This window comes from Tachysurus fulvidraco, chromosome 20, assembly GCF_022655615.1.
Source record: "Tachysurus fulvidraco isolate hzauxx_2018 chromosome 20, HZAU_PFXX_2.0, whole genome shotgun sequence".
NCBI classification, from domain to species: Eukaryota; Metazoa; Chordata; class Actinopteri; order Siluriformes; family Bagridae; genus Tachysurus; species Tachysurus fulvidraco.
In genome coordinates this window covers 3,985,974-3,998,828 of record NC_062537.1, presented here as the reverse complement: position 1 = coordinate 3,998,828, position 12,855 = coordinate 3,985,974, and the positions used below count along the sequence as shown (strand labels likewise).

Below are 12,855 nucleotides of genomic sequence, written 5' to 3'. Positions count from 1 at the left end.
ATACATTAGCGGTCCTGATTTGTTTAGTGATATCAAACCCTCGTCCGCCAATCGCACGCCTCCACTGCCCAAATCCGCCATGATCATATATAAATGAGTCTGCAGAGAGATGAAGTGTAGAGAAATGGAGAAATGAGTGAATCTCTGATCTGGCCTTCATTTGATCGGAGGCCCAGCTGAACAGTAATCATCAGGGTTAGCAAACGGGATTTCGGCTCCAAATCCGGCTCCAGAGGCCCCGGACATCTCAATCATCCTGGCATCCCGGCGGATTGCAGGCTTCCACGCGGCTCTGCTTTATGAACGCTGCGTTATTGCGGGCTAACACACCACGCACGATGCTAATGATGGATGGATCAGGCACAGTCATGTGATGTCTCTAGACTTCCGATAACTCATCTTTGCTTCTTCATGCTTCCATCACACGTAAAGCCGATGACGCAACTCGCGTTTATGAACAAGAAATGAGAAATGTGTCGAGAAATGAGAAAACTTACCGTACGGTCCGACAGGTTTCACTTAAAACAACAGTCAAAAATCACATCCGATCATTCGAATCGCGTCTAACGATCGAGTCCGACATTTAACTTTGAGTTACGGCTCTATATTTACAAACTCTGAAGAAAATCCAGATCCAAGATGGGCACCGTGTCTCATTTTAAACTCGTCATGTGTCCATTATGAAAGGTATCGGTTTACCACAGTGAGTGTCAGAATCCATATAAGTGCGTGTTCACATATACGGTGTGTTCGGTGAGTTATACATGTAGCTATACGCTTCCTTTCCTGTTTAATAAACCTAACCTTAAAAACTTACTGCATTAAATCTGTTTTCTTCACTTACGTTTTACTTCCTTTGTCTGTAGAAGCTGAAAGCGTGTTTGTAGAAATGTATTGGATTTATTCTGCTATTGGTGTAAAAAAAAAGGCAACCCTGGGAACCAGCTCGGTCTGATTTTCCAGCTAGTGATAGCTATCCATAAACATATTTATTCCTGGCTCATCTATCCCTTTAAGATTAAAGTAATTGTTTAAATCTGGTGTTGATATATTTATGTGTCCGTACGCAGTTTTTAAGTGGATCGTAGAGAGCTGAAGCGAGCTCGAACGCTCGAACTCATCTGCTGTAGGAAACTTCAGCACAGGCGGCGGTGACAAATGTTGATTTAGTGACTTGCAGTGAAGCGTCGCAGTTTTTCAGCTCCACATAAACATCCTATACAGAGCTTTTAATCTGTGCTCAGTGTAGCTGCTGAATTATGTACTGACTCTCTGCCTCTGTGTACCTCTCTACCTCTCTCCTCTTCTCTCTCTCTTCGCTTCCCTTGTTCCCTCTGCCCTCTGATCACTCTATCTGTCTCTCATCCTCTTCCATCCCTCATTCTCATTCTCTGCAGCTGTATTTCTGTGTATTTCTCTCTGTAGTTTATTTCCCCCTCTCTGTGTGCCTCTCTTCATCATGTTCTCTCTCTCTCTCTCTCTCTCTCTCTCTCTCTCTCTCTCTCTCTCTGTCTCTCTTTCCGTCTCTTTCCGTCTCTCTCTCTTTCTGTCTCTCCGTCTCTCTCTCTCTCTCTCTCTCTCTCTCTCTCTCTCTCTCTCTCTCTCTCACTTGATTTATCTCCATAGGTCTATATCTTTCTCATATCTATCTCTTTATATCTCTATTGCTATCCTCTTTTTCCCTCAGTCTCTATACAGTATCTCTTCTCTCTACACCTCTATGTCTCCTTTCTTTCATTTCTTTTGTATTTGTTTCCTTCTCTCTGTCTCAATCGCTCTTTTTCCCTTCTGTCAATCTCTGTACCTATCTCTTTTCTTTCTTTTTCCCACACTCCCTTGTTCCATCATTCTCTCTCTCTCTCTCTCTCTCTCTCTCTCTCTCTCTCTCTCTCTCTCTCTCTCTCTCTCTGTCAATCTTTCACTTTCTGTTTGTTTACCTGTCTATCTCTCTTCTTGCCCTACTACCTTACCAGATCTAAATAATCTGTCTCTGTCCATCTTTCACTCTCTCTGTCTTTTCCTTCTCTTTTGCTGCCCTCTCTTTCTTTACAGTTCTAAGAGTAGCTCAATTTTTTACATGTCAGCTGTAATAATGTGATATTTCTCTACATATTTTGGAGAGATTTACTGCAGCAGTAAAGTACTTGATGTAAAACTCACTGTGTTTCTCTCAGGTCTGGTGGTGAGGGAGGCGAGTATTGAGATCACAAGGCAGCAGGTGGAGGAGCTCTTTGGACTCGAGGATTTCTGGTGCCAGTGTGTGGCCTGGAGCTCAGCTGGTACCACCAAGAGCCGCAAGGCCCACGTCCGCATTGCCTGTGAGTCACATGTACATGCAAACACACACACACACACATATATACACACACAAAAACACAAATGTACATACACGCACAGTCTCTCGCACACTCACATATACAATATACACTCTAAAACAGACACACACACACACAATCACATATATATACTCCAAAACACACACACTCACATACAGTATATACACACCAAAACACACACACACTCACATATATACACACACACAAAAACACAAATGTACATACACGCACAGTCTCCCACACACACTCACATATACAGTATACACTCCAAAACACACACACTCACATATATACACTCCAAAACACACACACACTCACATACAGTATATACACTCCAAAACACACACACACACACTCGCATATAAACACACAAATACACAAATGTACACACAGTCACTCACACACACTCACATATATACACTCCAAAACACACACACACTCACACACACTCACATATATACACACACTAAAACACACACTCACAAACACACACATGCACACACAAACTCTCACAAATACACTCACGCACACACATATATATACACACTCTCACATATACACTCACACACTCTCACACATATATATACAGATACAAAAACACACATGCACGTACCGTAAATACACACGCACCCACACCGTCATGTATACACTCATCTCACAAATATATAAAAACACAAAAACACACACACAAACACACACCCACTCACTCTCACATATATATGCACACACACACACACACACACACACACACTATCACACATATACACAGGCAAATGCACAAACAAACACACAAACACAAATGGGAAACTCTTCTTTAACCACAGTGGAAAGAGTCTCTGAGGATTTCTCCCATTCTGAGTAAAAACCAGCCTCGGGGGCAGAGAAGTGGCCCACACACTTCGCTCAGTCTGAACAGAATGTGACCACGTCGTCCTGTGCTTACATTCCTTCTTTTTGTGTATCTGCTCTCTGTACTGTGGTCACACAGGAAATACATGAAACCACACGCTATTGTGTGTTTAAAACTTTTCCAGTTCCAGGAAAGCTGCACTTTTCCATACATTCCATACATCAGTCGTGACATTGCGTACGTGGCAGTTTCAGGATGCGTGATTACCTGAGTGCCGTAACACTGTCAGTAACGGACAAGCCGTAAAACGTTTTCAGAATGTCATGTAAAGATCTGTAAAGGTTCTAAGACAGCAAGTTTTTTTTCCTTCTGTTGCTGAGGTGTTGCCCTTCTACAACCTTCTACAGCTCTTTTCGTGTAACTCTCCATCTCCCCGTATCACCTCCATGCTTTTGTAACTGTTCTGGGAGATACAACAACCTCCTTATGGATGCCATCGTCACATACCTGGGTTGCTTTTTCTTTTTGGAGTTGTCTTGCTGTTGCCTCTCTGGCTTTAGGTCTGTATGACTTTCTCATGTCACTCTCCACAGTGGTGGTTAATGGCTCATATTAAAGTAGACAGTCAGGGCATAAAGTGTTTGTATTTGAAGTATTTCTGTTTATATTTAGCCTACTAGAGGCAATATATTCATAGAAATGTTCCAAAAACAGTTCCATCAAATAAAATCAAATCTTTTTGAATGTTTAGATCTTCAAAGTAAATGGTGACATCGAACCCATTTCTACTCTCTGAGATCTGCCAAGTGCTTGTTCGTTAACATTTAAAAAATGGGTAGGCTTTATTTTCAGCCATTAAAATTCTGGGTATCTGAACAGAGTTAAAAAATAAAATAATTAATTTGTTTATTCTGATACAACATACTGGTGAAATGGGTTACGGTCCATGTTCAAAATTTGTGCGGCCCGAGTCGACTCGCACGACAACCGTTACTAAAATTGCATGAGTGCTTTAAGTGTTTACATTTTTACACTGAAATACAGCCAGAAAACCATAAGCAATAACCTTCAATTTGTTAGCAAGAAAACCGCAGATCTAAGAAGCACAACATGATGGTGTGAAGCTCTAAAGCAAGCTAAATAAAAAGCCATGACATCAAAACACCAGAGGATAAAATAACACGAAAAGCATGACATCCTGTACTGTTTTAAATCTACACCTAAAATGACAGGCTTAACTACACACAGTAGGTAGTAAGCATCAGGTTGATTATTATGGAAAACAATGTGGGTCAAAACAAAGGCAGCACTGAGAGGTGCGGGAGTGCTGTGAGCGTCATGTGGGCGAGACAGCTGCATTGCGATGTGTCGCTCCATCTTCATCTGCGTATCCATTCCTTGGCAGGTAAAGATGTTTATACTTGCATGCCTCTGTGTGTGTGTCAGTGTGTGTGTTTGTGTGTGTGTGTGTGTGTGTGTGTGTCTGTAAATCTGTGTTTATACCTGACCGTGGCTAATGAGTTGGTGTGTGAGACACACACGTGCTCTCTGCTCTCTGCAGGATGAATCAGTCATGCTAGATAAACAGAACTGAGATGAACAAGCCTTCCATACAGGCTTATCTGTATTGTTTGGCTCTTTCTTTTTTGTTTCTGGGTTGTTTTTATAAAGGTTCTTTTTTTTTCTATTTCTCTTCTGTCCTTGTGCCTAGACTAGACAGCACTCAATTCCGGCATTGTGTTGTAATCAGATTTCTGTAGAACAGCTCGAGTGCTTCATCTTCTCTTGTTCCAGCACTTTCCAGCTACTTATGTAGAATGCCATTATCAGACATAGGAGGCTTTGAAAGCAGGTTGATGAAAATGTCAAAGACGCAGGACATCCGGGCGCTGGAACTTCTGACGGCCTTGAAGCCTTCAGACGACCCGTATTCTCAACGTCCCCAGTCAAATCGTAATGCATTATAGTTTATTCTGATGTTCTCGAGAAAATGCGTGAAAATTCTGCTTCTTTGACCCTTTGATAAAAAGAGCAGATGAGCCAATTTGACGTACGGATCTTGAATGATTGAGAGTTCTCAATCAAGACGTGCATTGAAAGCCTTTCCCCCTTCCCCATGTCACAGTCCTGAGTCTTTCACTCTGCTTGATCCAGTGATGTTGCTTTCCATCAAGGAAATGTGTAACTTTCTTACTATATCTAAGAAGATGAGTGGCAGATTTTGTTCCTCCTGGTGTATGAAACTCTGTACACACCCAGGCTCCAGTTTTGCTTATCAACCCAAGTCTAAATGGTTTCTCCCATGATCTGTGTCCTGAAGGTGCCAGCCTGTGCCATGGTGTCCCATCTGAACTCCACAGTGACAGGCAGCTCTTTGTGCCTCCCCCTTAACTGAGACCGGTTTTGAAGTTCACACTGGAACGTTTATGTCTAAGACATGATTCAGAACAGCAGGAAAGGGCGCTCTCTAGTGAGCGATCGCCTGCAGCCTGACTCATCTCTCTAATTGGCTGTGATCGGCTGCCTGCCATCACTAACCTTTCCTTCAGATCTGAATAAATTCCTCATCCGCTCTTATTAAAATCTCCCCTAGAGACTAGTGGGGTGAAAATCAAGCCTCTCTTTCCGTGTTGGAAAGACGTTTTAATTAGCGGCTAAGAAACATTTGGCGTGATAAACAGTCATGCATTTGTTGTTGTGGAATGGTGATCAATGTTAAAGCTATAAAGTGGGGGGAAGCTGTAACTGGGCAGTAGCAGTTGGATGGCAGTTATTAATTGGGGCGTGATTTGTGGGTCTGCTGGTATCCGGGCACTTGGAGGATGGGTTATACTGTAGGATGATGAGTTGTTTGATCTGGTGGGAGGGAGATGGACACACAAAAAAAAGAGAAGAAAAAAGAAAGAAAGGTCAAACTCAGAGAGCAACAGAATGACAACAAGAGACAGCTGACAAAGCCGACAACGTGAAAGAACAGTGAGTAACAAAACAGGGCAGAGGAAGGGAAAGAAATGAGAACAGGTTGTACAGTTGCAGCCATTCCAGGTGGGATGCAATTACAGTAGGAGAGTGCAAAATGTGCCGATTACAGAATGACTCACAAGAGAGCTTCTCTGTCTTTCTCGGTAAATGAGTCAGAGTCGTCGATGTGGTTGCAGAGATTAATTTTTAAAGGTGTGAGTTGGGCTTTAGGAAGGATACACTTCCTGATTAACAGCTAAAAGTTAAGTCATGTCTTCAGTGTTTTCCTCTTGCCTCTCTAAAAAATGCCACGAGTTGTTTTGGAGCTTTCCATGGAAACCGAAGATGGGTTGGAGAGGCAGAGCTGAAGATCACATGCGGGACACGTCGAGAGCTCTTATTTTGAAAATAAGAGTTCAGTCGTAAAAATTCTAGAGCCTCGTGCTGGCACTTTTCACGGCAGGAATGTGTCTCTACCCTCGAACCAGCTATTATGACTTTTATTGTTCTGCAGGTAAGATGCCAACACGCTCCCCACAGCCATCCGAGACGGTGCCAAGCCTCACTTTGCAGCATCAAGATCGAACCTTTTAACAGGGGGGATGGGTGAAAAAAAAATGGATGGAAATAGCCTATAATTCAGCAAACTTGTGTAATTTAGCATGACAAGTAGCCAAACACATCCACTTAGAGTAATTGTCCTCATATGTGGAGTCTCAGCCTGGGTTTGTGCAGTGAAGCGAGGTAGCTCCACCGGAACGTATCCTCAGGCCACTTTTACTTTCCTCCTTCCAGCTCCTTCGTCTCCCCAGGGATCATGTATGCGTAATGTGGGATGTGTACTTTTGCAGATTAAAGTTTTTTTTTTTGTTTTTTTTTTTACTTATTTCTAAACAATCACTTTCCTTTGTTGCCCCCACACACAGCTCCACAACCCTTTGTTCCTCATGCCAAAGTAATAATTTTGTTTCTCACATCTCAGCTTTTAATTTCACAGTACAGAGGTAACTTTCAGCATAAACGTGTTTTCCTCCGCAGCGATGTAGAACAAGCTTTTTCTTCTCTGAAGCTACATGGATTGGTCAAATGAAACGGTTCTCCAAATATTGTGTCTTTGTGTCCTTTTAATTGAAGTCAGGTTTATTATTCACTCCATTCCTTAATTTAAAATAAATGAATATAAATAAATAAATAAATAAATAAACGCATCTTGGCTGAAAGCACTGAGGCTGAAATGCTTCACAATAAGCAAAATGGCCCCTACATCATTCGTCATTAATTTGTAATGGCAAAAGAACTTTGTGTTGTGCCACTACATATCACCAATGGCATTGTAATGCATTTTGTCCATTAGTGTGAGTAATAAATCCAGTGTTTTTTTGCCGTTTGCTTATTTCCACTGCCCCCCTTCATTCCCCCGAACATTATTCACTGCTCATATTTCTTCAAACTGCTAGAAGTGCACAAAAATATGGACTACACTTGTTGGAGAACCCCAAAGTGCTTTTACATGGCAGCTATCTGGCTTCATTCCGCACTTAATGCGTCACCTTTTAGAACTCCTGCCAGTGGGATTATTGTCAGTGGAACAGGGACAGAAGGAGGGAATGCAGGGCGATTGAAGAAAGGACATAATTGTGGCAATCAGACAGACGTCCATCCTCCAGCTAATCAAGGAGTTCATTTGATGCAGAAAGTTTTATATTTCTCGCTCTGTTTTTAAAATCGGACTCAGACTAGGCAATTAGTGCTTAAGAGATAATGTTTAAAAATCTAGCAGACAACTCACTAACTGCCTACATGTGATAAAAGCTCCAAACTAAACTTTAATAATAATAATAATAAAAACCCAATCTAAACAGTCTCTCGATTCATAGTCGATGCTGGTTCCTAGCTCGCACGTGAAGTAACACAACCAATTAATTCCACCCACACTGGTCTAGAGGAGCGCTAGAGGCCCCAGGGGGAGGAGTGGGGGGGCGCTGGCGGAAGGCTGTAATGGAATGAAAATGCTCATAATTGGAGCGAGTTGTTTAAAGTGCCAATCCCAATGTAGTGCAGCAGCCGGCTCGCCCAGGCGCCACCGCCGCTTTAAAGTAGGACCCACTATGCATTATTACAGTAATGGCCCTCGAAGCATACGCCACTGACAGCGAGCAAACACATTTGGGTAGATGGAGGTGTGTGAGTGTGCTCAGTGTTTGCCAGAAAGGATGACGCTCTGTGACAGAGGATGCCATTACGGTTTAACTTGACAAATTTCAGATTGCATCATAGCAATGATGACTCAAGGTTTAGAAACCGAGCGATGGGGCAGCTGGTAAACGAAAAGGAGAAAAGATCCGGTTTGACATCCCACACAAACACTGCTTTGTGAACGGAAAGCCGCAAGTCACACCTTTTTCCCTGTATATGAGGATAAATGAAAGTCATGGAGCGGGCTCGGAGATGGGAAGCGGGCTCAGGCCTGTAGTGGTGTCACCACTGTGTCAGTGCAATTAAAGCAAATAGAAAACGTGTGAGCTGCTGGAGGAACAGTGACTTCTGTGCACCCTATCTGTCTCTCTCAGACACACACACACTTTTCTGTGTGTGTGTGTGTGTGTATGTGTTAGAGTGTGTCTGAGAAAGAGAGTCAGGCACGCAGTGGACAGACCCCTACAGGGCCACGTCATGTCGCTAGCTCAGTCTGTACAGACAGGCTGAGCGACCCGCTGTTTATCAGCGCCCACACACTTTCTATGCTGGCTTTTCTCTCATTACACAGGAAGCCAGAGGCACTAGTGCTCGATACTATATTAGCCTTGGGTACAGAAACCTGATGAGTGTGTGTGTGTGTGTGTGTGTGAAAGGAGTGAGCCTATATTTAAAAAATATTGTATCACAATTCTTCAAGATTTTTCTGTAACACAGTGTTACTATACATTAATCAGACATAACCCTGAAAACCACCAGCCCAATATAGTGCGGCTCTTTACACGCCGAGACATGGACTTCACCTGGCCTCCATGGATCAGACCTGCTTATCCGATACATGCCACAGATGCTTGATCAGACTGACAGACTGACATCTAGAGAATTTGGAGGCCAAGTCAACACCTTGAGCTCTTTGTCATGTTCCTTAAACCATTCCTGAATAATTTTTGCAGTGTGATGAAAGAGAACACTGCCATTAGGGAATATGGTTGTTTTGAAGGGGTGTATTTGGTCTGTAACAATGTTTGGGTAAGTGGTGGATGCCATCAAGGAACATCCACATAAAAGCCAGAAATAGGTTCTTGTCGATGTTTCACAGATCACTATGCTTGCCCATTTTTGAAAGTGTCATACGTGACATACAGCTAAGTATGGTGACCCGTACTCACAACTTGTTCTCTGCATTTAACCCATCCAAAGTGCACACACACAGCAGTGAACACACACACACACACACACACACACACACACACACACCATGAACACACACCCGGAGCAGTGGGCAGCCATTTATGCTGCGGCGCTCGGGGAGCAGTAAGGGGTTCGGTGCCTTGCTCAAAGGCACCTCGGTCGTGGCCGGCCCGAGACTCGAACCCACAACCTTAGGGTTAAGAGTCAGATTCTTTTCCTACTTCCAACACATCAGTTTCAAAAACTGACTGTTTACTTGCTGCATAATAAATCCCAGCCCTTGACAGGTGCCATGGTAACAAGATAATCAATGTTATTTACTTCACCTGTCAGTGGTTTCACTGTGATGGCTACATTAATAATTACATCAATGGAAGGTCCTCACAAGTATAGTAAGACAAGCATTTGTGTGTGTGTGTGTGTGTGTGTGTGTGTGTGTGTGTGTGTGTGTGTGTGTGTGTGTGTGTGTGTGTGTGTGTGTGTGTCTTTTTGTGCCCATACTGACCCAAGAACAGGTGATGTGCACTCCCGCAGCAAGTGCACTTTCAGCACATAAAGAGGAAGTCCATCCATCTTCCCCACTGAGACCATGATGAGGCTACCAGTCACACTTCTACAGCTGTATTATGGGAATATGGAATATGTTTCCTGCTTGCCCTGGCTGTTATCCAACTACAGAAAATAAAAAAAAAAACAGTCATAGACACATAAATCTAGATGTAAAAATGATAAAAACATTTTAATAAATCAACCAAGCTGTAAGTATTCAGCTAGCGCGGAACAACCACTCTAACAGCACTATACAGGAATTCTACATTTTTTAAACACTTTTTTTGACCACGTTCCCCAAGGAGACAAAACCCGGCTGTGTTTTTCCTAGAAGACAGAAACTCACTACTGAATGTGTTCTTATCTGAGCCCTTTTTCTTTGTCTTGTCGAAATAGAAGTTGAAAAACGACGATCCTATCACATGTAAAGCAATTACCGTTATCTATTTATTATATATGTATATGAAAGGCAGTCAGTGCACGTCCACTATAACAGTAATGGCTCAGATTGGATAAATCGTTTGGATATTAGCATTCCAGTTGTTCAAATGATCGTCCCAGAGGCTTAGCTTTGCATTGTGGAGTGAACTCTGTTGGGTTTTCTTTAGTGAGAAAGCAGCGCTGTTGTTGCCGACCACATGCTGGTGTGAGTGCTGCCGGACTGAGCCTGCTTTATTGCAGAAAGGTAGAACTGATTGGATGGCTGCCTGCTGTGTACGTTGGTGTGTCCACAACACGTTGGTGGAGATTAGTAGCAGAGAGTTACTGCCGTTATTTTTCTCTCACTTGCTTTTATTCCCTTGCCATCTTTACACCGAATTCTTCAAGTCTGTACAAGGTTCCTGAGCAAGGCTGAAGGACATTACTGCTAATTAATTCAGTTATTCAGTCAGCCAATCATGTGGTAGCAGGGCAACACACATGCAAACATACTGTACATACATACATACATACACAGGGAAATAAGTGATCTGACGCAAGGAGGGTTTATGAATTTCATAAACCCTGGGGATTTTTACAAACAACAAAAACATTAGGTAAGGTAAAACTGAAAGGAAGGTTACTGTAACTCAAACAAACACTCTTTACTGATGTGGTGAGAAGAAAAGCATCTCATAACAGGTTGAACCTTAATGCAGATGGGCTACAAAAGCAGAAGACATCATCGGATTTGACACCCAGACACGAACAGGAATCTGAGGATATATTGTAATAAGCATAAGCTCTGTGAAACTACGGTGTCACCTGATCATATTCTAATCCTCAACTATTCCATTTCCAGTTGTCACCATAATAAAATGAACCTCTTACTGTCAAATCATTCTACAATGAAATTAAGTTGGGGAAAACCTTGGCCATGTCCTCTTTTGTTCCCCGCCTAGCATGCATAATATTCTTTCCAGTTTCTTTACTCCTTTCCAAAGAGAAAATGTGAAAGTTCAAGTCCAAACAGTTCATTCTTTCTCACACAGTTCAGGCTTTCGTAGGGCAAACCCTGAACTGAAGGAGTCTCTGAGGTTTGTGGTCCTAAACAGGTTGCCGTAAGGCTCGACTTCACGTGTTATTACCTCCACCTCACGTCCTGACATCACGCTCTCCCTACAGAACATAATATATATGTAATGAAGCCAGAAGCTAGCCGAGTGAGACTCGCTCCTCTCTGCTCGCTCTATTCTCCTGCCGGCCTCTCACCTATTTCATCAAGTGCAAGAAAAGGGGGAGAACTATTGGATTTTTATTAGAGCAGCACAAGAAATCCTTTGCTTTCCCGCTAGGCTGGCGTGGTTGTTCGCAGGATGGGAAGGAGATGGAGAGATGAAGAAAACCCGGAGGTGTCAGCCCCAGCCTCGGCCATCTATCAATGTCGGACAAACTAATTCATATGTGAGATCAGGTTTGAGGCCCGAGGTGACTTTGACCGCCAGTCATGTTGGCGGACTGAAAGATCAACCACTAGTAAGCCATTTCGCCCCGCCTTTAAAACAAACCACCCCCCTGGTAGCACTCTGCCACCTGAATGGTAATTCAGCATGTTTTTACAAAAGTTTGACAAGAAGTGACAAGGCTTCTTTGGTATCAACCTGTCATAAAAAAACAAACAAAAAAAAACTAGACACTGTATTCTAAACATGTCACACGTTAATCAATCATTTCTCTCCAAAGGGATTACACTGTCCTGGATGGTTGGACAGGCAGTGGTATTAGTCTTTTATTTATTTTTTTAAAGCCTTTCTGAGTCGTTCTACTGTTGCTATCAGGGAGAAAGGGGTTGGAAGCCATTTGTCAAGCTGATCCCACTCTGCTTGCAGCGATAAAGCGAATAAAAGTGTCAGCAGATAAACAGGAAGAGTAGACCTGAGAATTCGGAACGTCAGATCCTCGTGTCAAAGCGGCAGTGCTATAGAGCTTGAATTTAGAAAACGTTCGCTTCTCTCACCTAAACGTTTACGTTGAAGCTTTCAGGAAGTCTTAGAAATCTACATCCTTAACAGCTTTCCTGAAAACCCATGACTATAAATATCTGCAATCAGCATGTTCTTCCTTTTCTTCATCCTTCTAGCAGTGACTTTGCTGTACTGGAACTGAAAGTCAAATATGGATCCAAGGAACTTGAGGGGCTCACGGAGCAGCGTGGTGCATCCCGAGTGAAAAATATCTTTATTCCAGCAGGTGTAGTCAAGTCAGGGAGGAAACTGTGGACAGATTTATGAGAACCTGAGAGGAAAAAAGGACACACCGACATAAATATTAGATCCGTCCTCACCTCCTAAT

General features: G+C 42.8%; 1 protein-coding gene and 1 long non-coding RNA gene across 3 annotated transcripts in view; one reads left to right on the top strand and one right to left on the bottom strand.

Annotated features, from left to right (window-relative positions):
- unc5cb (unc-5 netrin receptor Cb) overlaps window positions 1-12,855 on the top strand; it is a 143,330-nt gene that overhangs the window by 74,512 nt on the left and 55,963 nt on the right. For both annotated transcript variants that reach the window (XM_027139723.2, XM_027139724.2), the window contains exon 3: window positions 2,175-2,318. In XM_027139723.2, coding sequence (XP_026995524.1) covers window positions 2,175-2,318 — 144 coding nt within the window. The remainder of the gene's footprint in view (window positions 1-2,174; window positions 2,319-12,855) is intronic.
- LOC125139727 overlaps window positions 1-12,855 on the bottom strand; it is a 40,623-nt gene that overhangs the window by 15,213 nt on the left and 12,555 nt on the right. The window contains exons 3-4 of the long non-coding RNA XR_007138801.1: window positions 10,040-10,206; window positions 2,161-2,316 (exon numbers count right to left, since the gene is read on the bottom strand). This is a non-coding gene — a long non-coding RNA (uncharacterized LOC125139727). The remainder of the gene's footprint in view (window positions 1-2,160; window positions 2,317-10,039; window positions 10,207-12,855) is intronic.